The sequence below is a fragment of the Pelophylax lessonae genome, assembly GCF_965119305.1.
Source record: "Pelophylax lessonae genome assembly, chromosome: 3".
NCBI classification, from domain to species: domain Eukaryota; kingdom Metazoa; phylum Chordata; class Amphibia; order Anura; family Ranidae; genus Pelophylax; species Pelophylax lessonae.
Genome location: NC_138770.1, coordinates 49,357,632 through 49,383,976, shown reverse-complemented (window position 1 = coordinate 49,383,976; position 26,345 = coordinate 49,357,632). Strand labels below are relative to the sequence as shown.

The 26,345-nt window shown below is 48.9% G+C and overlaps 2 protein-coding genes and 1 pseudogene across 3 annotated transcripts in view; 1 reads left to right on the top strand and 2 right to left on the bottom strand.

The window, feature by feature from the left end:
• The window catches only part of LOC309550900 (3-galactosyl-N-acetylglucosaminide 4-alpha-L-fucosyltransferase FUT3-like), a 1,045,386-nt gene that overhangs the window by 359,661 nt on the left and 659,380 nt on the right, over positions 1-26,345 (bottom strand). The gene's annotated exons all lie outside the window — the stretch shown is intronic.
• LOC309550313 lies at positions 1,492-6,641 on the top strand (annotated as a pseudogene). The gene is made up of 2 exons: positions 1,492-3,033; positions 6,597-6,641. The product of its transcript is annotated as an uncharacterized misc_RNA (transcript).
• On the bottom strand, positions 15,439-17,146 carry LOC309548885 (E3 ubiquitin/ISG15 ligase TRIM25-like). Its single transcript, XM_082248813.1, has one exon. The coding sequence runs from the start codon at positions 17,108-17,110 to the stop codon at positions 15,443-15,445; it is 1,668 nt and encodes a 555-aa protein (XP_082104939.1). The 5' UTR covers positions 17,111-17,146; the 3' UTR covers positions 15,439-15,442.

The window sequence follows — 26,345 nt, the reverse complement described above, 5'->3', positions numbered from 1 at the left end:
TACAGGACCCTCATCCCACCTGTTCCCTATTAGATGATAGGCTCTAATGTATAGGACACTCATCCCACGTGTTCCCTATTAGATGATAGGCTCTAATGTACAGGATACTAATCCCACCTGTTCCCTATTAGATGAAAGACTCTAATGTACAGGACACTCATCCCACCTGTTCCCTATTAGATGATAGGCTCTAATGTATAGGAACCTCATCCCACCCGTTCCCTATTAGATGATAGGCTCTAATGTATAGGAACCTCATCCCACCTGTTCCCTGTTAGATGATAGGCTTTGATGTACAGGACCCTCATCCCATCTGTTCCCTATTAGATGATAGGCTCTAATGTACAGGACCCTCATCCTACCTGTTCCTTATTAGATAATAGGCTCTAATGTACAGGACCCTCATCCCACCTTTTGCCTTTTAGATGATAGGCTCTAATGTACAGGACCCTCATCCCACATGTTCCCTATTAGATGATAAGCTCTAATGTACAGGACCCTCATCCCACCTGTTCCCTATAAGATTATAGGCTCTAATGTACAGGACCCTCATCCCACCTGTTCCTTATTAGATGATAGGCTCTAATGTACAGGACTCTCATCCCACCTGTTGCCTATTAGATGAAAGGCTCTAATGTACAGGACACTCATCCCACCTGTTCCCTATTAGATGATAGGCTCTAATGTATAGGAACCTCATCCCACCTGTTCCCTATTAGATGATAGGCTCTAATGTATAGGAACCTCATCCCACCTGTTCCCTATTAGATGATAGGCTTTGATGTAAAGAACCCTCATCCCATCTGTTCCCTATTAGATGATAGGCTCTAATGTACAGGACCCTTGTGGCAATCACAGCCACTGTATATTGTCCTTCGTGTATGCATTATGTTTATTGCATGTGTATACAGTTTAGAACCAAGTATTTGTAATGTAATGCTGCAGCCCTTCTTCCCCCATCCCCCCTCCCCCTCCTGTTTCTGTGTCTAATTGTGTGGAATCATGACACAGACATTGGTCTGGGCTGGAGACATCTCTCCGCAGGGGGTGTGTATTTGAAAGACTGCCTGTTTCAAGGTACACATATTCAGTCCCCCATGTGCTGTACAGCCCCTGGAATGTCTGTGGGGAAGCCCCTTGCATGGGGAATCCCATAAATACTAAAGCCTGTGAATAAAAGTTGTTGTTGACTCCCAGCTTTTGTTTAGTCTAGTCTCTGGGAAATAGAGGTATAACGCTACCTGGATTGTTGCATGCTGTATCTGCCTATTTGGATTATTACCTGTTTTCCTGTCTATCAGCTGAGACCCTGTAGGTTGAACTACTTCTCCGCTACAACTGGTGGCAAGCGACGGGATTGCAAACCGCACAGCAGATCCACGATCGGCAGTAACTACCGAACAAAGAGGAGAGGCAGCAGCACAACGGAACGAGCCATTCGGATAAAACCAGCATTCGGGAAATAAGTCAAAGTATACGAACACTTGGTGAATGGAGGTGAACTATGCAGCATTGAAAAGAACTACATTGAAGGAATTATTGCAAGCTAGAGTGGGAAACGCCAGCCGCAAAACAAAAGCGACCCTGGTAGCAGAGCTCATGGAGGGAGACAAAGCAACCCCTGTAGCGGGCCCACAGGAGACAGAACACAGCGAATTTGACAAGGAGCTACAGAGCAGACTGGCCTACTACCCAGAGCCCCACTCAAGAGAAATACTGGACCGGCTGATGGCGGACGTACAAGAATACCTGGTGGTCAAACACCAAGCAAGTCAGCGAGCCAGGTAGAGAGCTCCAACGCCTGTCCACACTACCCAGGGGAGGCCCAAGATTCCGTACCAGGCGTTTAAAAGCTATACCGAAACCGAAGGCGAGGTAGATGATTACCTACAAGATTTCGAAAGGTTATGCCACCTGCACAATATCAGTGCAGAGGATCGAGTACCCCTACTGGCAGAGAGACTATCTGGTCGCACAGCAGAGGCATACCGGGCCTTACCCGACGAGGACAGTACAGACTATGCCAAGGTGAAGCAGGCCATTCTAGCTAGGTATGAGATTACCTCAGAGGCCTACCGCCTAAAGTTCTGAGATATTAAAAAGCTCACCATAGACACTCACACAGAATGGGCGCACCATCTACAACGAGCGGCAAAAGGATGGTTGGAAGCCACCCAAGTCAACACCCTAGAAGACCTGTTCCAGCTAACTGTAATGGAGCAGTTCTTTAACGGGATACCCGCTCATCTGCAGAGTTGGGTGCGAGATCGGAAACCCCACACTCTACAAGACGCAGCCAAGTTAGCGGATGAGTTCCAAGATACCAGGAGGGAACAGCGCACTCAACCAAGAGCAGCCTATGGACCTACAGCACCAGTACCAGCCATAACCGCAGCCGTCCCAGCACGCCTGGGGGTAAGCGATAACACCTACACCCCCAGGTATCAGACTCGCCCCCCAATACGATGCCACACCTGCAACCAGCAGGGACATATGCAGCGGGACTGCCCCCGCAACCGACCACGGCCCAGCTGGAATACCCCGGAACCCAACAACCGAGCAGCGGTTCATTGTGCCCAAGCGGAACCCTACAGAGTACCCGAGGTCCCAGCTTCCACCGAGGAACCTCTGGGTACGTTACATGAAGTCAACCCTATCCAAGCGGCTTCTGAAAACCGCCAAGGGCACCGACAAGAGGTACAGATGGAGGGGAGAAAGGTACAGGGGTTGCGAGACTCTGGAGCTACTATAACGCTGGTCCGCAACCACCTAGTACCCAAGGGCAACCTCACCGGGGAGTGTGTGGCAGTACGTGTAGCCGGGGGAGCGATCTACCAGATTCCCACTGCCAAGGTACACCTGAATTGGGGAGCGGGGTATGGGAATGTGGAGGTGGGCATGATGCAGGATTTACCCGCAGACGTTATTTTGGGCAACTACCTGGGGGAGCTGACTTCAGCTTTTGTTCCCCAATCTACCATCCACGAAGCTTATCCGGTTGTGACCCGGCAGCAGGCTCGCACCACAGGACAAGTACTACCACAGAGGGGGGCGAAACTCCTCCAAACACCAAACACCCAGATACCCGTCCCGCAGTGGGGTACAATGCCACAGGTGCAAGCAGTTTGAGCACTATCGACGAGACTGTACCCAGAGCAGGAACCAAGCTGCATGGATCCGACCAGGGTCACCCCCTTCAGCACGGACAACGGTCCCCTATCCCACAGAGGTTCCCCCAGTTGTACCCAGGTTCAAACACACCGAGGAGCAATGGGGTACTCTTCATGAAGCTAACCGGTGCAAGCCGCTACGGAGAACCAAGAGCACCATCCACAATCGGTCCAGTTAAATGGAATGCCCGCTCAAGGTCTCCGAGACATGGGAGCCACTCTCACCTTGGTCAAGCGACACCTGGTCCTCAAACCGGAGGCTCAGCAGTGGTACGGATGGCAGGGGGAGCAGTACACCGACTACCCACTGCGAAGGTCCACTTGAATTGGGGTGCCGGGTCAGGTCTGATTGATTTGGGGTTGATGCGGGAGCTCCCCACCGACATTTTACTGGGGAACGATCTAGGCCAGTTGCCCTCAGCGTTCCTGCCAGTCCAGATCCCAGGCCAACATCACGGAGACCTACTGGCCTTCTGAGGTCCAGACGCTTCAATGTTTGCATTAAGAACAGTATTGAGCCCGGTTGGAGAAGATGGCAGAGAACATCCCGTAACCTACTTGAGCAGAGAGCTTCTCCCCAGGGAATGAAGCTTCAGCCCTACTTGTATGGACAACAGTTCACCCTACTCACGGATCACAACCCATTGGAGTGGCTAAACCGAGTGGCAGGGGACATTGCCCAATTGTTGCGCTGGAGTTTGGCGTTACAACCGCATGACTTTACTATTCACTACCGCCCCGGAGAACAGAATGGCAATGCTGATGGGTTATCGCGACAAACTGAACTGGAAAAATGATCTGTGAGTACTCCCCGGACATCCCCAAGCCGATCCGTTAGGATCAGACTGTGTATGCCGGCTTGGTTCTGGGGGAGCATTGTGGCAAACACAGCCACTGTATATTGTCCTTCGTGTATGCATTATGTTTATTGCATGTGTATACAGTTTAGAACCAAGTATTTGTAATGTAATGCTGCAGCCCTTCTTCCCCCATCCCCCCTCCCCCTCCTGTTTCTGTGTCTAATTGTGTGGAATCATGACACAGACATTGGTCTGGGCTGGAGACATCTCTCCGCAGGGGGTGTGTGTTGAAAGACTGCCTGTTTCAAGGTACACATATTCAGTCCCCCATGTGCTGTACAGCCCCTGGAATGTCTGTGGGGAAGCCCCTTGCATGGGGAATCCCATAAATACTAAAGCCTGTGAATAAAAGTTGTTGTTGACTCCCAGCTTTTGTTTCGTCTAGTCTGTGGGAGGGAAGAGGTAAAGGGTTTTCCTGTCTATCAGCGGAGACCCTGTAGATTGAACTACTTCTCCGCTACAACCCTCATCCTACCTGTTCCTTATTAGATGATAGGCTCTAATGTAGAGGACCCTCATCCCACCTGTTGCCTATTAGATGATAGGCTCTAATGTACAGGACCCTCATCCCACCTGTTCCCTATTAGATGATAGGTTCTAATGTACAGGACCCTCATCCCACCTGTTCCCTATTAGATGATAGGCTCTAATGTACAGGACCCTCATCCCACCTGTTCCCTATTAGATGATAGGCTCTAATGTACAGGACACTCATCCCACCTGTTCCCTATTAGATGATAGGCTCTAATGTACAGGACCCTCATCCCACCTTCTCCCTATTAGATGATAGGCTCTAATGTACAGGACCCTTATCCTACCTGTTCCCTATTAGATAATAGGCTCTAATGTACAGGACCCCCATCCCACCTGTTCCCTATTAGATGATAGGCTCTAATGTACAGGACACTCATCCCACCTGTTCCCTATTAGATGATAGGCTCTAATGTACAGGGCACTCATCCCACCTTTTTCCTATTAGATGAAAGGCTCTAATGCACAAGACCCCCATCCCACCTGTTCCCTATTAGATGATAGGTTCTAATGTACAGAATACTCATCCCACCTATTCCCTATTAGATGATAGGCTCTAATGTACTGGACCCTCATACCTCCTTTTCCCTAATAGATGAATGGGTTTAATGTACAGGACCCTCATCCCATGTGCTCCCTATTAGAGGATAGGATCTTATGTACAGGGCCCTCATCCCACCTGTTCCCTATTAGATGATAGGCTCTAATGTACAGGGCACTCATCTCATCTGTTCCCTATTAGATGAAGGGCTCTAATGTACTGGACCCTCATACCTCCTTTTCCCTATTAGATGAAGGAGTTTAATGTACAGGACCCTCATCCCATCTGTTCCCTATTAGATTATAGGCTCTAATGTATGGGATACTCATCCCGCCTGTTCCCTATTAGAGGATAGGATCTTATGTACAGGGCCCTCATCCCACCTGTTCCCTATTAGATAATAGGCTCTAATATTCAGGATCCTCCTACCTTATGTTCCCTATTAGATGACAGGTTCCAATGGACAGGACCCTCATACCTTGAGTTTCTTATAGGATGATAGGCTCTAAAATACATGACACACATCGCACCTGTTCCCTATTGGATGACAGGCTCTAATGTACAGGACACTCATCCCACCTGTTCCCTATTAGATGATAGGATCTAATGTACAGGACCCTCATCCCACCTGTTCCCTATTAGATGATAGGATCTTATGTACAGGACACTCATCCCACCTGTTCCCTATTAGATAATAGTCTCTAATATTCGGGATCCTCCTACCCTATGTTCCCTATTAGATGAGAGGCTCCAATAGACAGGACCCTCATACCTCAAGTTTCTTATAAGATTATGGGCTCTAATGTACAAGACCTCTGTGGCTTCTATTGGGTAAGGCTTGGAACCCAATGAGAAAGAATAACCATTCAGATACATTTTATCTATACAGAAAAAAAAAAAAAAAAAAGATGTCTAGACAGAGATGATGTCATCAGTCCCCCCAGTGACCAGACTGCCACAATGTAACTTGGAAGAAATTCACAAGATGAGAGGCTGGAGCAGGGGCTGATTTGTGTCAGACATTTGTGAACACAAGCACCAGGATTCACATGATTGTGTCATCTCTGAGCTGGCATTTCAGTCCTGGACTGTAGATGGTGACTGTAGATCAGGGGGTCTCAAACTGGTAGCCCTCCAGCTGTTGCAGAACTACAATTCCCATGAAGCATTGCAAGGCTGACAATTACAAGCATGACTCCCGGGGGTAGGGGCATGATGGAATTTGTAGTGCCACAACAGCTGGAAGGCTGCCAGTTTGAGACCCCAACCCTAGATGATGCCTGAACAAAGATGGCTCTGTCCTTCTGGAGAGAAAGCAGATGAAGGTATTGTCAGGGGGGGGAGTACTATGTTCTATATGAGAGGGAATACATACATTGATAGATTATTCACGTACAGTGCAGCATGCTCAGTAATGTATTTGATGCCGGGCCCTCTTGTAAATGCTTAATATTTCAATCTGCTTATTATATACAGTATTTCTGTTTTTTGCAGGTTTTGCTGCAGACCAATACGGGAAGATTTGGATCCTCCGGATAATTACTAGCAAAGTGTAGAACATGAAATTCAGGGGTCTCATTTATAATTCCCGTTGTGTATTGTGTGATTTTATCATTAAAATCCAAGACTAGGATTGGTGTGTACTGAGATTTTTTTACATACTACTGACACTTGTTTTTTACAATTTAAAATCATTTTTTTTTTTGCTAAAAAGTTACTTAGAACCCCCAAACATTATATATATATATATATATATATATATATATACACACACACACACACACACACACACACACATTTTTTTGCAGAGACCCTAGAGAATAAAATGGAGATCATTGCAATATTTTTTATCACACCGTATTTGCGCAAAGGTCTTACAAACGCAATTTTTTTGGGGAAAAAAATACACTTTTTTTAATTAAAAAATAAGAAAACAGTAAATTTAGCACAATTACTTTCTATAATGTGAAAGATAATGTTACGTCGAGTAAATAGATACCCAACATGTCATGCTTCAAAATTGCGCACGCTCGTGGAATGACGACAAACATTAGTACTTACAAATCCTCATAGGCGACATTTTAAAAATGTCTACAGGTTACCAGTTTAGAGTTACAGAGGAGGTCTAGGGCTCAAATTATTGCTCTCACTCTAACGATCGCACACCGTTAAAATATGTGCGCAGGACTTGCGTATGCGTTCGCTTCTGCACACGACCTAACGGGGACGGGGCACTTTAATTTTTCTTTACTATTTATTTTATCTTTAATTTTTACACTGTCCTTTAAAAAAAAAAAAAAACATTTTTTGATCACTTTTATTCCAAGCAGGACAGGTCCTCTTTATTGTGAGATCTAAGGTCAAAAAGACCCCACATCTCACATCTGCACTAAAAAAGAGAAAAAAAATGGGTCCTTTAAATCCGTTGCTGGGAAGTGACGTATGACGTCGCCCCGGTCCTCCAAGGCCATAGAGTGGAGTGGGGGCCATCTTGCCCTCACTTGACTTCCTGCGTGAGGAGACAGCGGACCGGATCTTTTTCCCCGCTACTGACCGGTTCGATAAGCGGGGAAAACGACTGGGAAGTGATGGGAGGGGGGGCACCTCTCCCGCGGCGAATCCGCTGCTGGGACCTCCCTTATGTTAAAGCAGATCGACCACAGTTTAAAAAAATACCTATAGCTATCTGCTGCCATAACCCCGGTATTTAACGTCAAAGCACCGACGTAAAACTGCGGCGGGCGATCCGGAAGTGGTTTAAACTGTTTCATCTCTTGCCGACCACCCGCCGCAGATATACTGCAGCAAGGTGACTCTGCTGCGCGAATTGGGGGCGAATGGGGGCGCACACGCATGCCGCGATTCCTGAGAGGGGAAGCTAATCTGCGGTGCGGGCGGCCGTGATTGCCACCGGGCACCCGCAATTGCTCCGTGGGGAGACAGAACGGCGGTCTGCTCTTATAGACACGGCAGACCGCTGTTCTGTCAGTAATCAACACAGAGCTCCGGTGTTCCTCCTATTTAGGATTACAGGTCTCTGTGTTGATTCCACAAGCCCATCCCCCTCACAGTTAGAAAACACTCCCTAGGCATACATTTAACCCTTTGATTGCCCCTGGTGTTAACCCCTTCCCTGCCAGTGTCTTTATTACAGTAACAGTGCATATGTCTCCCCGGCATGTTCACCTATGTCTCCCCGGCATGTTCTCCTATGTCTCCCCGGCATGTTCTCCTATGTCTACCCCGGCATGTTCTTCTATGTCTCCCCGGCATGTTCTCCTATGTCTCCCAGGCATGTCCTCCTATGTATCCCCGACATGTCCTCCTATGTCTCCCCGGCATGTTCTCCTATGTCTCCCCGGCATGTACTCCTATGTCTCCCCGGCATGTTCTCCTATGTCTCCCCCAGCATGTCCTTCTATGTCTCCCAGGCATGTTCTCCTATGTCTCCCCGGCATGTTCACCTATGTCTCCCCGGCATGTTCTCCTATGTCTCCCCGGCATGTTCTCCTATGTCTCCCCCGGGATGTTCTCCTATGTCTCCCCGGCATGTTCTCCTATGTCTCCCCGGCATGTTCTCCTATGTCTCCCCGGCATGTTCTCCTATGTCTCCCCCAGCATGTTCTCCTATGTCTCCCCAGCATGTTCTATGTCTCCCCAGCATGTTAAATGTCTCCCCGGCATGTTCTCCTATGTCTCCCCAGCATGTTCTCCTATGTCTCCCCGGCATGTTCTCCTATGTCTCCCCGGCATGTTCTCCTATGTCTCCCCGGCATGTTCTCCGATGTCTCCCCGGCATGTTCTCCGATGTCTCCCCGGCATGTTCTCCTATGTCTCCCCGGCATGTTCTCCTATGTCTCCCCCAGCATGTTCTCCTATGTCTCCCCAGCATGTTCTCCTATGTCTCCCCAGCATGTTCTCCTATGTCTCCCCGGCATGTTCTCCTATGTCTCCTCGGTATGTCCTCCTATGTCTCCCCAGCATGTTCTCCTATGTCTCCCCGGCCTGTCCTCCTATGTCTCCCCTGCATGTGCTACATAGTCTAGCAAATGGGGAAGTGCCGCAAGCTACCCTACAATGCACACGGTGGCGGCGTGATTGTCGGACAAAAATTGGGTTAAAACAGGTGAAGAGGCGTCACATAGCTTCCTCATCGCCTGTCAGTAGCCTCTGAAGTGTGATCCAAAGGCGGATTAGGCTTCAGGGGCAAGGGAGATTTAGATGCATGTCTAAATCGGCTCTTACACTTACTTTAGATTAGTGGACAATGCAGTCCAGGATCGGACACCATATTGGGTGACACTCCGTCAGAGGAGCCTCCCTGCAGACTAAAGAGTAAACAGATTTTTATGAAGAACCCAGCACTCATGGCACTCTGCACCTTGACATATGTACATATTCCTGTCACCCAGTACCCTACCATTGCTGCGCTCACACCCCTGGCACTGAACCTCGCTGCCTCCCAGCAACCCAGACATTGCACCCCTGCACTACACACTGCACCCCAACACCCCAGACACTGCACCCCAACACCCCAGACACTGCACCCCTACACTACAGACACTACACCCCAGACACTGCACCCTTAAACTACTCCACATGCACTGCACCCCAATACCACAGTCATTGCCCCCCAACACCCCAGACACTGCACCCCTAATCAGCAGAAACTACACCCCTACTCCACAGACACTGCACTCAACACCCCAGATACTGCACCTCCTACTCCACAGACACTGCTCCCAACACCCCAGATACTGCACCCCTACTCCACAGTCACTGCACCCCTACTGCACAGACAAGCCAGATACTGCACTCCTACTCCACAGTCACTGCACTCCTACTCCACAGTCACTGCACTCCTACTCCACAGTCACTGCACCCAACACCCCAGATACTGCACCCCTACACTACAGACACTACACCCAACACCCCAGACACTGCAACCCTACTCCACAGTCACTGCAGCCCAACACCCCAGATACTGCAACCCTACTCCACAGACACTGCAACCAACACCCCAGATACTGCACCCAACACCCCAGATACTGGACCCCTATTCCACAGTCACTGCACCCCTACTCCATAGACCCTGCACCCAACACCCCAGCTACTGCACCCCTACACTACACCCCAACACCCCAGACACTGTACCCCTAAGCTACTCCACAGGCACTGCACCCCAATGCCACAGTCACTGCACCCCAACACCCCAGATACTGCACCCCTACTCAGCAGAAACTACACCCCAACACCCCAAACACTGCACCCCTACTCCACAGACACTGTACCCAACACCCCAGACACTGCACCCCTACTCCACAGACACTGCACCCAACACCCCAGATATTGCACCCCTACTCCACAGTCACTGCACCCCTACTCCACAGTCACTGCTCCCAACACCCCAGATACTGTACCCCTACTCCACATTCACTGCACCCCTACTGCACAGATACTGCACCCAACACCCCAGATACTGCACTCCTACTCCACAGTCACTGCACCGAACACCCCAGAAACTGCACTCCTACTCCACAGACACTATACCCTAACACCCCAGATACTGCACCCAACACCCCAGATACTGCACCCCTACTCCACAGACACTGCTCCCCCAACACCCCAGATAATGCAACCCCTACTCCACAGACACTGCAACCAACACCCCAGATACTGCACCCAACACCCCAGATACTGCACCCCCTACTCCACAGACACTGCACCCCAACATCTCAGATACTGCACCCAACACCCCAGATACTGCACCCCTACTCCACAGACACTGCACCCAACACCCCAGATACTGCACCCCAATACCCTATGCACTGCACTACAACACCACAGACACTGCACCCCAATACCCTAGATCAGTGATGGTGAACTTTGGCACCCCAGATGTTTTGGAACTGCATTTCCTATGATGCTCATGCGGTGTAGTTGAGCATCATGGGAAATGTAGTTCCAAAACATCTGGGGTGCCCAGGTTCGCCATCACTGCCCTAGATATTGCACCACAACACCACAGACACAGCACTTTTCTACAAGCTAGCAACTTTTCCAATCCATACTTCACCTCTGACCCCCCCCCCCCCCCCTTTTGCTCTCCTTTGTCACAAGTGCAGAAACATGCAGAGAGGAGGAAAGGCTGAACCTGGAGTTCCACTTCATCCTCCCTCTGGGGACATCACCTTCTCCCCAGTACAGCCTGCAGACGTCTTTATTTCCAGGTCACTTTTTTTGGGGGGAATGGGTGGGAATACTACATACTCCATACTCATTCATGTGGGGTGGGGTGAGGGGGTTGTTTCTGGGGGGGCTCCCTTATTTTAAAAGTTGGCCACCAGATTTAAATAAGCCTCTACCCACAGACCCCTACAACCACGTTGCCAGGGTTGTGGGGAAGAGGCCCTTGTCCCCAACAACAGAGGAACAAGGTGCTTTCCCGGGGCGTCTCCCTTGACAAGGCACCCCCATGTTGAGGTCATGTGGCCTGGTTTGGTTCAAAAGGGGGGGGGGGTGCACACTTTTCACCACCTTTCTTGGCCAGCCAGGCTGCATGCTTGAATTAAGGGTTTTGGATGTTTATTTAGGGGGGCACCCATGCATTTTTTTTTCCTTCTGGGCTCCCCCTTAAACTCCATAGCAGATTCAGACAGTCTGGTATGCATTTTGTTATTCTTGCTGTAGGATGTGCTACAATAATCATGACATTTAAAATAACATAGGTACAGTTTCAATGAAATGTCATTTGCCGACTTCTCTAACCACTTGCCGACCAGTCGCCACAGTTATAGGGCGGCAGGTTCCTGCGAATCGCCGTACCTGTACGGCAGTTCGCTGTAGCGATCCTGTGGGCACGCGCCTGCAGCTGGAGATGCGCACCCGCTCTCGCTCATCAGCGGGGAAGCCGAGGCACGGGGCCAGCGGCCGCGATTGCCACCAGGCACCCGCAATCGCTTCCCGTGAAGAGAGAACGGCGATCTGCTGTTATAAACACAGCAGACCGTTGTTCTCTCTCCTATCAACACAGAGCTCCTGTGTTCCTGCTATTTAGGAACACAGGTCTCTGTGTTGATATTTCAAGCCCATCCCCCCCACAGTTAGAAAACACCCTCTAGGGACACATTTAACCCTTTGATCGCCCCTGGGTTACCACCTTCCCTGCCAGTGTCATTATTACAGTAACAATGCATATTTTTAGCACTGATTACTGTAGTAATGTCACTGGTCCCCCCCAAAAAGTGTCAAAAATGTCAGTCAGGGGTCCTATCTGTCTGCCGTAATGTCGCAGTCCCGCTACAAATCGCAGATCGCCGCCATTACTAGTAAAAAAAAAAAAATACATAGATCTTTCCCCCAGTTTATAGTCACAATAACTTTTGTGCAAACCAATCAAAATTCGCTTATTGGGATTTTTTTTTTACCAAAAATATGTAGCAGAATACAAACTGGCCTAAAATGATGAGAAAATTAGATTTTTAAATTTTTTTTTTGGGAATGTTATATAGAGGAAAGTAAAAAATATTGTTTTTTTTTTTTTTTTTCCCGAAAATCGTCGCTCTTTTTGTTATTTTTATAGCGCAAATAATAAAAATCATACAGGTGATCAAATACCACCAAAAGAAAGCTCTATTTGTGGGAAATAAAGGTAATCAATTTTATTTGGGTACAGCGTCGCGCGACCGCGCAATTGTCCGTTAAAATGATGCAGTGCCGAATTGCAAAAAATGGCCTATTCATTAACGGAGTAAAACCTTCTGGTCCAGAAGTGGTTAAGAGAAAAACAAAACAGCATGCTATGCAGGGCTTTTTTTCTCCAAGAACAGGTGCAGGTACTTCCCTCTTCTGAGTCACCCCTTGTCTCCACCCCCTACCCACCTCCGAGCACTGTCCTTTGGTTCCACCCTCTACCCTCTACCCACCTCCCAGTACCCCCCCTTTTAGAGAATACAGAACCAAGTATCATGTTGTGGTTCTAGGTAATTTGTATAGAATTTGTTAATGATAATTAGAAAAGCAGTAATATAGATCCCCTGGAATCAGCAGCAATAGACCCCCCCCCCCCCCCAACAATAGATCCCCCAGCAACAATAAACCTTCCCCTGCAACAATAGAAAAAACAGTAAGGGCTCTTTCACACGGACGATCCGATCAGATCCGCCTGTCAGTTTTTTAGGCGGATCTGATCGGATCCTCCATGCAGCTCTATGGGGCAGCGGGTGTCAGCGGAGGTCACCTCCGCTGACACCCGCTGCCATCCGCATCCGATCCTGTGCTGAAATCTGGACGGATGGAAACCCTATTTTTCCATCCGTTCAGTTATCGGATCGGAGCGGATCTGATGAGAGCGGACAAGCGGTCCGCTCTCCTCCGATCCCCCATAGAGGGCAGCGGGTGCTGAGACACCTCCCTCTCCGCTCTGCAAGCGGAGACGGAGCTGTCATCCGCCCGGCTCAGCGGGGATCGCGGATCGATCCCCGCTGAGCAACACGGATCCGCCTGCGGAGGCGGACCGTGTGAAAGAAGCCTTAAATAGATATCCTGCAATCAGCAACAATATAGACCCCCAACAACAATTGTAAATCCTCCCCTGCAACAATCCCCCCCCCCCAATAAATCCTCCCCTGCAACAATAGACCCCCTCCCAACAACAATAGCCCCCAAGCAACAATAAATCCTCCACTGCAACAGTAGCCCCCCACAACAAAATGCCCTCCAGCAACAATAGATTCACCCCAGCAACAATAGATCCCCCAGCAGCCAGCATCAATATGCCATTCAGCTCACCACACTGACCCCAGCGCTCCTTGCCATTGCATACATTCAGACTGGGGGTGCCGGAACTGCGTTCCCCCGCGTTTCCGCTGAAAAAAAGCCCTGATGCTATGTATTTCAGGGGACTTTGGAGGGGTCTGTGTGCCCTTACAAAAAAAAAAAAAAAAGCAGGGAAATATGATTAAAAAAAAAAAATATATGCTCTACTGTTTCTTGGACCTACTACAGGTACAAACAACAAATAACATACACATATGTGGTATTACCACGCAGCTCAGGAATATAAGAATTTATTTTGGGGTATTTTTTGGTGGTGGCTCACAGTAATTGCAAGAAATATACATCTAAATTCTAAAGAAAAAAAAATATATATATTTTACTATTTTGTTTATCCAGTTGATGAATTAAAAAAAAAAAAATAAATGGAAAGCCATATGGATATTTTTTATGTTAATGTAATAAAATATAACAGCCTGTTAAAAAAAAAAATAAATCAGGAGATACCTAAGTTATCCTGTAAAAATCGCAGTAAAATTCTCTTGGATACACTAAGTAGTTTTAGTAACGCATGTCAAAGCTACAAAACTACATTCAGGCATTAAGGCTCGGTTCACACTAGGGCGACCTGTGAGGCGACCTGGTCCCCTCACAGGTCGCCGCAGGTCGCCTCCCATAGGGAAGCTGCGGACCCGTTCTAATAGGAGCGACACAAGTCGCTCCGACTTAGAAAAAGGGTCCGGAGCTTCTTTGGGGCGACCAGGAGGCGACCGCCATAGACTTCAATGTTATGAAGTCCGTGGCGGCCGCTCCGAGGTCGCGGCGCGCTGCTCGCACCGCGATCTCGGAGGTCGCCCCTGGAAGTAGCGTCGCGGTAATGTGAACCGGCGCTTAGACCGCATTCACACTGAAGCGGCACGACTTCGGGGGCGACCGGTGAAGTCGCGTGCAGCGCGACTTCGGCGCGACTTGCACGGACTTCACAGAATGAATGTCTATGCAAGTCACTCCGAGGTCACCCCGAAGTAGTACAGGAACGTTTTTCTAAAGGAAAAGGAATTGGCAGCACAATTAGCAATCATTAGCATCATTAGCTAATGATTAAGCACACAGTCAGTGTGTGAAACGCGTCTACCTTGTCACGATTGTCATAATTTGGATGTCCAGTCAATAAATCTGGATTTTGACTCAACCTGAAGTGCTGCCAATTCCTTTTCCTTTATAAAGTTTTCACGGAGGCGAGCCGGGGCATGCACCTGTGTGAGTCATCAGGCAATCACACCACCTTGAGCAGTGAGTCCTTGTCTCTTCAACCTTGTGTCGCTCCTATTAGAACGGTTCCCGTACCACACAACGGACCGCGACGGACCGCGACTTGTCAGGCTGACAAGTCGTATTAGTGTGAATGGAGACTAAGGGGTTAAACAATCTATTTGCACGGCTATGTTCTGAGGCAGTAATAACCATATTAGCGGTCAGTAGAAGAACTGTATAGATGACCCAGAAGGAGCTCAAACCCTCTACTTTATACTATGGAAGGTCCTTCCAATTACTGGGCGGATTTGTCACATGTTCTGTTTCCCCCCACCTATCTTTACACAACCTTCCCCTACATATAATGCAGCATGGAGGGGCTCAGTGAAGGTGTCAGTGAAGGTGTCAGTGAAGGTGTCAGTGAAGGTGTGGAGGTGTCGGATGGGAATATCCAACTCATAAAAAGACAGACGCCCCGCTTTATAATCCAGACACACCCTGACTCTGTGTAATGGGATGTTGGCCAATATATTGGTTGATCGATGGTTATGTTTCACTAAAACTCTATCACCGTTCCTTTCCAGACACCAGGACTTGTCATTGTGTCCAATCTCTGACATCTCTCCTGTCCTGGCTATACTGGGGTAACACATCCCAAGTCTCCAGTATGATGATCCTCCAACATCTACATCCCAGTAATGTCTCCCGGAGGAGAAACTCTGACTGCTCAACACCTGAGGAGATATCACTTCCCTGTTTGGTAAATACTTGTTTATTACTTGGTAGACCTGAAATCTCTCTGGTGTAATAGGGAGATTCATATTTTTGTTTGCATTGTGTGCAGTCTTCCCATCATCTGAGATATTTAGGTAATTATGAGCCGTGTCTGCATCCAGTAATATTTCTGCAGGCTCCGGTATATAGATCCCTCCGTATACCCCTGTTACTAAATCAGAAAAACCTGTATATAATAGGCGTGAAATCCCATTTACATCCAGATCCCCCCCACCACGAAGGAGTTTATCACGTCTCTCTTTGTCTTCCTCATCTCCATCCTCGGGATCACACAAGTCACCTGTGTCTGATTCCTGTAAGAAAGTCAGTGGATCGGTCATGTTGCATATCTCCTCGATGTGACGCATCTTCCTGGACAGATCCTCCTTCCTTATCTCCAGATCCTGGATTAAATCAGAGGCTGGGAATGAGACTTTCTCCATCTGCCTGGATATCTTATTAAGAACTCTCCTCTCCAGGATGTCCAGTTGTCTCCTGATGCCTCTGAATATGGCGGTGACTCTCTTGGTTACATCATCTGCATTGTCTTGCACTTTTCTTTTGTACTTCTGCAGACTCTTAATGCTTTCCTCCATCTCCTCTCTCTTTTTCACCAACTTCTGCAGAGCATTGGTCAGGTTCTCCTTCCTCTTCTCAGAGGCCTCCTCCAGTGCCTCCACCTGGTGTTCCTGATGGTCTCCATGCAGTCTGCAGGACCCACAGAGACAGGCCGAGTCCTCCATGCAGTAATACTCCAGGATCTTCTCATGGACGGAGCATTTTCTTTTCTTCTGGGGAGTGGTGAGGTCAGATAGGACATGTTGGGGTGACTTGCTGTGGACTCTCAGATGGTCATCACAGAGAGCAGCTTCACACAGCAGACAAGATTTAACAGCCGGTACAGGAGAGTGAATACAGTGCGTACAGAAGATCTGGCTCTCCTTGTTCTCCTCCTTCTCTGGCTCTGTAGATCGGAAACTCTCCATTATGTTGCGCAGTGTTATGTTCCTGATAAGTTCAGGCCGCTCCTGGAACTCTTCTCTACATTCAGGGCAGCAATAAACTCCAGACCCCCCCTGTGTATCCAGAACACCTTCTATACAGTCCTGGCAGAAGTTGTGTCCACATCTCAGTGTCATAGGATTGGTATAAATGTTCAGACAGATGGAACAGTCCAGCTCCTTCCTCGCATCAGAGAACGCCATCGCTGACTGCAGAAGAGAGAAACGAAACTAAGTAGATGTGAGTCAGAAAGGAGGGAGTCAGAGGCAGGGATTTACAGGGAGGGGGGCAGAGGACAATTTACTGAGATATCTCTGTGTGCAGAAGAAGAGGGAGTGGATGGAGGGGAGAGATCTGCTGATCACACCGTCCAATATTTTCTGATGTTATCAGAACACTGCAATAATCAGGGAGCCAATGAGTTATAGTGATAAATAATATTCCATTATTAATATTCCAATACTATTGGAACTACAGATAAATTATTATTATTTAGTCTTATTTTGGGGGGATTATTAGAAATGGCCCTTTCCCAACAGGATATTACACTAAACCTGTAGGAAAATAATAGAACGTGAACCTTTGCTAAGTGGAAGAGTAGATTTGATTAAAAAAAAAAAAAAACGGTTGGCAGTGCTTCCACCCAGGACATGGCCTCTGTGAACAGAAGGCAGGGCTGGGACAAAGGGTGGGCAGGAGGGATGGCTGCCCTGCCCTTGCTCTGGAAAGCCTTGTCCTGGCACTGACAGAGGGGATTCACTTTCTGGGAAATAATCAGTAATTTAAATGTAAGGCACCCCCGAAAGTGCCTCTGAGTGAATACATCCTCTGAGACTAAGGGTCCATTCACACTAGCGCGACTTGTCAGGCGACTTGGTCAGCCTGACAAGTCGCGGTCGCTCGCTCACCATTGAGTAGTACAGGACCGGTTCTAATAGGAGCAACACAAGTCGCTCCGACTTAGAAAAAGGGTCCTGTACTACTTTGGGGTGACCTGGAGGCGACCTGCATTGACTTCAATTATATGAAGTCCGTGCAAGTCGCGCGTGCACCGCGACTTCACAGGTCGCCCCACAAAATCCTGTTGCGGCAGTGTGAATGGGCTGTAATCTGGAGCAGGGTGTATCAATTTTTTACGACTGTAGCACTGTCCCCGTAGGGCTTGCTGTGTGTTGACTTGTCGGGCCTCCTATGATTACCTGCAGACAGTCACTTAGGGTACAGTTCACACAGTCATCCTTGCTCCCAATGGCTCGTTATTCAATAAACAGTCCAGGGGTGTTAGTTTTTTGTATTTATTGTAAAACTTGGATGGGAGAAGGGAATAGTTGGATACTTAAACTGGAACTATATACAATTGATAAGGACAACTCTCACCTGCTCTCACCAGGTTGCTTGTGGAAGCAGTCACACTTCTTTGACCATACTGCCATGTGTATGGAAGGGGTTAAGTCTCCTTGCTCTTTCTCCAGCAATAGACTTGGTGACCTACATTATCTTCGGGATACTCTCTAGTATCCCATTTACTGACACCCATCCACTGACTCTTCTAGCTGCAGGGATGGCCCCCCTCAGGTCAAGCCCTTGACACAGATCTATACTCACTATTTGCACAATCAGATCCTTCCAGTGTCTCCCTTCTAGTCAGCTTTACAGGACCTCTGGGTTCAGTTCCTCTCAAGCACTTTAGATCCTCAGGCTGACCACCTAAAGCTGCATGGCAACTTCTACAGAGGAGGAGGCAGCCGTCCCCTTCCTCAGGGACTCCTCTCTCCAGCTGAAAGACCGCGAGCACATGTGCGCATGGCATTTATACAGTATCCCAGCATGCATCAAGGCACTTTCCTCTGCCAATCACCAGGGCTGTACTAAATGCCTGTGTACTCATTTGTCAGGTTACCTCCCACTGTCCAATATGCCTCCCTATTGGACAACTGTGAAACACTTCAGACAAACTGAGCTGCACCTGAGTACAATGAGCAGACCTCACTAGCAGACCTGGCTCTGGTAGGCAGAGAACAAAATAGATTTACCTGCAATCCTTCTGGTAAGCAGAAAGGATCCAAAACGATATTCTCTCTCTCTCTAGCACCTACCTAGGAGGATGCTACACCACTTTAACCACTCTGACAACCCCTGAGAATGAGTCAGATGACACCAAATTGAGCGAAGCTGTGGTTATATTACCGTCAGACAGCTTGAACAAAGCATAAAGCAACACAATCAAAAAGCAAAATGACTCCTAGCACTATACAGAGACCTTATATTCTAAATATTTCTATGGACCAAAAAAAAGGAAAAAACCAACCATTACATTAGCAAAAACTGTAACAAGGGCACAAAGCATGCAGTGATGGCAGTATTGTAGCAAAACCTCTATAGACTACACCACCATGAAATCTCCATGAAGTGACCCAGCTATGTTGAAGTATGACTGCAGGTGTTCACAGTGTACCCATTAAACAATCTCCTAGTAAAAGATGTAAGCAGGGGCGTAACAACAGGGGTTGCAATTACAATTGGGCCCCATGCTCCAGGGTGTCCTGTGCGGCTCCCCTGTACACCTGGATAGGAGGGGTGGCGGGGGCAGCATGTAGAGAAATCACTGTCCTCCTTTTTCCTCCTGTAGCTGCAGGAGGAAATTGGAGGCGATTGGTTCCTCTGTATGCTGCCCCCGCCACTCCTCCTATCCAGTTCACTTGTGTTCTGCTGTCTCTGGGCCCCTGTGTATTCCCCTGTATTTCCCTGGTCCCCCCCCTACTGTGCTCCCTTCCCTCTTCTGCCGGCTGCTGCAGGGGATGTGTCACAATAGAGAACCAGGAAGGGGTCGGTAAATATGTAATTTACCAGCTCCTTCCTTTTCTGAATAGACAGAGTCGTAGTCAGTGACATTGTAAAAAAAATGAACTCCCCTCCCGCCTTGCACTGGCTTGAGGTAGTACGTTGTAGATTTCTGTAAAGCTGCAACTCTCAACTGACACACTCTGTACAATTCAGGGGCCAAATGCAGGTGCGCCCTTTAACCTTGAACTCTTCGGGGGTTCACTGACTATGTACCCCCCTCTGTAACTTCAGGGTCCTCAACCTAGGTACCCCCTTTACAGCTAGCTGATACTGGATCCCAGAACCTCTTCTGGAGTGGTCCCCTCTGACTTCAGGCAAACCCCCAGGGGCAATCCTTAGTACTCACGACCAGTGTAGGCTTTCCTGGGACTGGACCCCTCTCGCTCTCCGTAGGTTCTCGGCACACCGGATCCCCTCAGCTCAACTCAGCGCTCTCTGGATTCTCAGGCGACACCGCAAGATATCCGCTTCCTCAGACAGGAGGAGAGACAGCTGTACTCTCCCTCCTGGGACCACCAAAGACACCGTGTCACGCACTTCCCCCAAACTTATACCCACTCCCAGAATCCTTTACAGCATAATCTGCCTTCTGGGGTAGTTACAAGCTTGGATGTGTCCCCTTACATAGTTACATAGTTACATAGTTTGTGAGGTTGAAAAAAGACATCAGTCCATCCAGTTCAACCTATGATGTGTGTGTGTGTTTGCTGTTAACCGTACATTGTATACCCCTGTATGTTGCGGTCTTTAAGGTGCCCATCTAATAGTTTTTTTAAACTATCGATGCTCCCTGCTGATACGACTGCTTGTGGAAGCAAATTCCACATCCTTACTGCTCTGACAGTGAAGAACCCTTTACGTATTTTAAGGTTAAACCATTTTTCCTCTAGTTTTAGTGAGTGGCCACGTGTCTTATTGTATCTCCTTTCGCTAAAAGTTTGTTCCTTATGCTAGGGTCATCACCAGTACAGTATTTGTACATTGATATCATATCCCCCCTCAATCGTCTCTTCTCCAGAGAGAATAAGTTCAGTGCTTGTAGTCTTTCCTCATAGCTGATGTCCTCCATTCCCCTAATTATTTTTGTTGCCCTTCTCTGGACTCTCTCCAGTTCCAGCACATCCTTCCTGAGGACCGGTGGCCAGAACTGGACAGCATACTCCAGATGTGGCCGGACCAGAGTCTTGTAGAGTGGGAGAATAATCTCTTTATTTCTGGGGTGAATCCCCTTTTTTATACATGCCAGTTAGGGCTGACCGATAGTCGATGTGAACATCGATATCGTGCTGCGAGCGTGGGCGATAGTCACATCTCCGTAACATGCGATGGGGAAGGCAGAGAAGTCGGGACTCACAGTGGTGGTAGAAGAACACAGCCTGACATCCATCCCACATGTTCAGTCTGCCCTGCAGCTAGTTCTCCTGACTGAGCGGTGAGCAGCGGGCTGTGAGCAGCGGCACAGCGAACCAATCACGCGTGCATGTACACATGATTGGTTCGCTGTGCTGCTACTCACGATGTCATTGGTTCGCTGTGCTGTGGGGTGGAAGTGTGGTTCCGGTGCGAAGGAGCTGCCCGGGGGAGAGGACTACAATCCCAGCATTACCCCCACTTCCCGTGTTTCCATCTGTCCCCAGCCAGAGAGATTCCCCCTCCCCCTGGGAGAACAGACTTCAAACCCCGATCATGAGGGACAAACAGATGAGGCGGAGGGAGCGCATGTGGGCCGAGGCCACGAAGATGGTACCAAATACGGGGGGGGGGGGGGAGGCGACTGTACCATGTACACCGGGAAGAGGGGGGGGGGCGGAGAGGTCTATATAGCGATATGTGGGGGGGGGTGCAATACAATGGGGTGGATATGAGATGGGAGGGGTGGTGTAATGTGAGGGAGGGTCTATATATAATGTGATGGGGGTGTATACTGTATGTAGTGTAATGTGAGCGGGGGAGGTGTGTATATACATATCTATATATAATGAGGGATGGTTAGATTATTATTCAGGATTTATGTAGACAACAGAATATACAGTGCATACACCTCCCCCATATTACTATATATATATATACACACACACACACAGTATACACCTCCCCCATATTAATATACATATATACAGTATACACCTCCCCATATTCAGCCTGCACAGTGCACAGTCACACGTGATTGGTTTGCTCTGCCGCTGCTCGCAGCGCTCACCGCTCAGTCACAGCAAACATTCACAACATTCATCACTACTAAAAATGCGCGACGAAGAGGATCCGCCGCAAAAAAAAACGCAATATATATCGTTGGGGAAAAAAAACATTGCAATATTTCTATATCGTGCAGCCCTAATGACAGTATTCTGTTGACTTTGCTTGCAGCGGCTTGACATTGCATGCCACTGCCAAGCCTGTTGTCCACTAGTACCCCCAGGTCCTTTTCCATCTTAGATTCACCCAGAGGTTCCCCCTAGTGAGTAGCTTCCCTAGATTGGGCTTCCTCCACTGCCCTATGATAAGCCTCTCACAGGAGCCAGTGGGGAGACTTCCCCCTTCGCTTGCTGGGGAGGTACTGTTTCATAGCAAGGCGGCCAGTAAACATAATCAGGGACTCGTCAATGCAGACAACTTGTTGGGGGGTAAACAAGGCTGCAAACCACTGATTGAAGTGGTCTACGAGGGGCCGAATTTTGTGGAGCCGATCATATTCAGGGTCTCCCCGAGGACGACAGATTTCATTGTCGTTGAAATGCATAAATCGCAGAATTTGCTCGTATCTCGCCCTGGACGTGGAGGCAGAGTGCACGCGCATATGGTGAAGTGGGCTAGTGGACAAATGTAGCCGCAATTCACTCTTTTTGGTTATGCCCATGTTGAGGGAAAGGCCCAGAAACGTCTTAAACTCGGAAACAGTTACAGGTTTCCAGTCGAATTGTCTGACAAGTGGCGAATTTGGGTTGGCGGCAATGAATTGACCAGCGTATAAATTTGTTTGGTCCACAATAGATCTGAAAAGATCTTCCGTGAAAAACAGCTCATAAAAATTCAGGGGAGTAAAATTGTCTGTTTCCACGTGGATTCCAGGTTGGCCAGTGAATGGGGGAAGTACGGGCACTCTAGTATCAGTGGGTTGCCAATCAGGATATGCCAGCGCATCAGGGAGGGCACTATGGGCTCTACGGGCCTGTCTTTGAATACGCAGTAGCTGCGGGCCACTACTTGTGCTAGCCACCGCATCAGCTTCAACTGCACTTATGGGACTTGCTACGTCACCAAGTCTTACTGCAGTGCTGGTTGTACTAGGTCCAGGGTGTACTAGGCCACTGGTGCTTGCCAGGTCACCAGAAGGCTGAGCGGCACTAGTACCGATACTCTGCTCCACACAAGCATGCTGCGATCTCTGCACCTCAGCAACTCCAGAATGGGGTTGGGTACGCCTGGTTCTAACAGGGACCCATCTGAGTGATCTGTCAGGGAGCCGCTGCTCTCTTCAGGTTCGTATACTGACCCCGATTCTGCCAGTGAGGCTTCCATCGCTCTCATCTGACATGGTCAGTATACTGTAAGCCTCTGCACTACTGTACCACCGTTTGGTCATTTTAGCAACTAAATTTACCGGTACAGTAGTGTGACTCACAGGTAACAAAAGCACCTGGTTGTCAAGGACTATTTCAACCACTACCAAAATAAAATGCTAATGCTAGCAGGGATCAGACCTGACTCTGCTAACAGAGCGATTTTGTGTGTTGTGTTTTTTTGTAAGTGACAGTAATCTATTGATTACTACACTTGCCTGGGTGGGGTGGAGTGGGCTGGGCGCAGGGGCTGACTGGCAACTTTCAGCCTGGGGGGGCAAGTACAATCCAGAGGCCCATGGTGTACGCAGCCCCCCTCCCTCTCTCCCTTTTCCCGTCCTCCTCCTGACCCCCATTCCAGGGTGAAGCTCCGCTCCAGGTACTCCCTACCCACCGTCTGAATCCAGGTTCCAAACCAGGCCAGCAGGGGGCAGTTAGTGGGAACTGGGACAGCTCGGTTGAGGCTGGCCGGGGGAGAGTCTCCAGTGGGGCATGGATCCGGCTCCTGCTCAGACACAGTTTACACCATCCATGCTTGGGGGGGGGGGGGGGGCTGCGCTCTGTCCTTGTCTTCATCCAGCACTCAGTAGGTCAGCGGCAGGGATTTTTTATTTTACTTCTCTTCACCAGGAACCCTTTAGGCATTTCTGTGGCAGAAGCAGTGCAGCCTTTTTACAGGGCATCAGAGTGGCCAAGGGGGCAATTGCCCCCCTGCCCCCTGGCCCAGTCCTCCCCTGGCTGGGCGGAGTGGTTAAACGCAGGTGCTGGCAGGAATCAGTGCTGATCATGCAAACATCGCGTTTTGGGAACCCTAAACTATGGGGACGCTAGTATAGTTCTGATCAGATCAGATATTGATCTGTTCAAACACTATACTAGTATTGGAAGTGTATGTGTGTGTGTGTTTGTATGTGTGTGTATGTGTGTGTGGTAATCAAGGGGTTATTTCTAACTATGCGCCGGGGATCTGCGCTATCTTAGACTGACGCTAACACTAGCTAATGTCACCTGTGTCACTAATAATAGTGATCAGAAAAAAATAACTGTACACTATAAAATTGACACTAACAGGGCAATGAAGGGGTTAACGGGGGGGGGGGGGATCAGGGGGGTTATCTTTATTGTGGGTGTGGGGGTGTGGCGGGGACCCTAAACCTACTTTTACAGGACAGAAATTTACTCGCTAGCGCTAACTGAAGTCACAATCACACTATCACAGATATACAAAAAAACACCTGTGTATATTGTGCAATGTGACAGGGGGGAAGGGGTTAACTGGGGGTGATCAGGGGGTTAAATCTTTACTGGGGAGGTGGCGGGTATCCTAACCCTATATGGAACTGCCGCAAGCGCTAAACCTGGTCACAAGTCACACTGATACAGGTATATAGGAGTATATACAGGTATATATGAAGTGTGTGTTGTGACAGGGGGTGTAGGGGTAAGCTTGGGGTTATCAGGGGGTTAAATCTTTATTCGGGGGGGGGTGGCGGGGACCCTAAACCTCCTTGGGACAGAAACTAACTCGCTAGCGCTAACTCAAAAGTCACAATCACACTAATACAAAATACAGTAAAACACTATATTATCTGTATATTACGTGTGTATTAGTGTGCAATGTGACAGGGGGAAAGGGGTTAACTGGGGGTGATCAGGGGGTTAAATCGTTATTGGGGGGGAGTGGCGGTTATCCTAAGTATAAAAGGAAGGGCCGCAAGCGCTAAACCTGGTCACAAGTTACACTTATAAGGGTATATAGGAAAATGCTATATACTGTATACAGTGTGTGTTGTGACAGGGGGTGTAGGGGTTAACTGGGGGGTGATCGGGGGTTAAATGTGCCTATCTAAGTGTGTGTGGGTGTGTTTGGTGCAGTACTCACAGTTCAGATCCGCTCTCTCCTCTCAAAGAATCCAAAAAGGATTTGGGGAGGAGAGAGCGGGTGTTTTCTGTGCCTGTGCGGGAGCGCGCCCCAGAGCGGCGGGGGCAAGCGATGTAGGGCTACGTTGCTTTGCCTGTAGGGGGCTGACTGCCACAGAAAATAGTCGTGCGGCGGTCGGCAAGTTGTTAAAAAAAATAAAAAATGAAACCGGCGTGGGGTCCCCCTCGGGTCTGGTATGGATTTTAAGGGGACCCCCAAGCTAAAATAAAAAACCAAATGGCATGGGGTTCCCCCTAAACTCCATACCAGACCCTTGTCTGAGCACACAGCCTGACTGGCCAGGATGGGGGTGGGGTGAGCAAGTACACCCCCCCTCCTGAACCATACCAGGCCAAATACCCTTAACATGAGGGGGGTGGGTGCAGAGCTTCCCCGGCCCCAAAGCACCTTGCCCCCATTTTGATGGGGACAAGGGTCTCTTCCCGTCAACTGTGGGCTGTGGCCTGATATCCATTCACATGGGGGGGCGAGATCTGGGGGCAAGGGGGCTTCCAGATTCTGATAAGCATCACCTCCGCAGACCCCCACAACCACATCCCACAGTTGTCGAGAAGTAATCCCTGTCCCCATCAACATGGGGCAAGGTGCTTTGGGATGGGGGGCAGAGCCCCCCCCCCTGCCCCAAAGCACCCACCCCCCATGTTGAGAGCATGTGGCCTGGTATGGTTCAGTGGGGCACTAGTTTTTCTTCAACTCATTGGCTGTAAGATGGAACGGGTATCAAAGTGAGGTTTGGGGTGCTCATGGAGTGCGGCACGAAGGGTGATGACATCACTTAGTGTGCTACGCATTTCCGAGCATGCGTCCTGTGAATAGAATGGCACTTGCGCTCCTTTAAGATGATTCTTTTGTGATATGCCTTGTGATCTACTTGCTATGCGAGCTGCCAACTGTGCTTTCATTCAATAAAGAGGTTTTACTCTGGTACTTGGAGGCGCTTCTTTCTCCCTTTCATATTTTTATCTCCTCCAAGGAACTGGAGGGGAGAGAGCACAGCCAGCACCTTCACACAGCTTTTTCCTCCTTTCTGCTGCTGTCACTGCTCTTGTAGCATGTTCCCATCTGTAAATTTGAGGGAAGGAGGAGGGGAAG

Coding starts and splice junctions, on each gene's coding strand:
- LOC309548885 (XM_082248813.1), bottom strand. CDS start 17,110: ATGGCGTTCTCTGATGCGAGGAAGGAGCTGGACTGTTCCATCTGTCTG.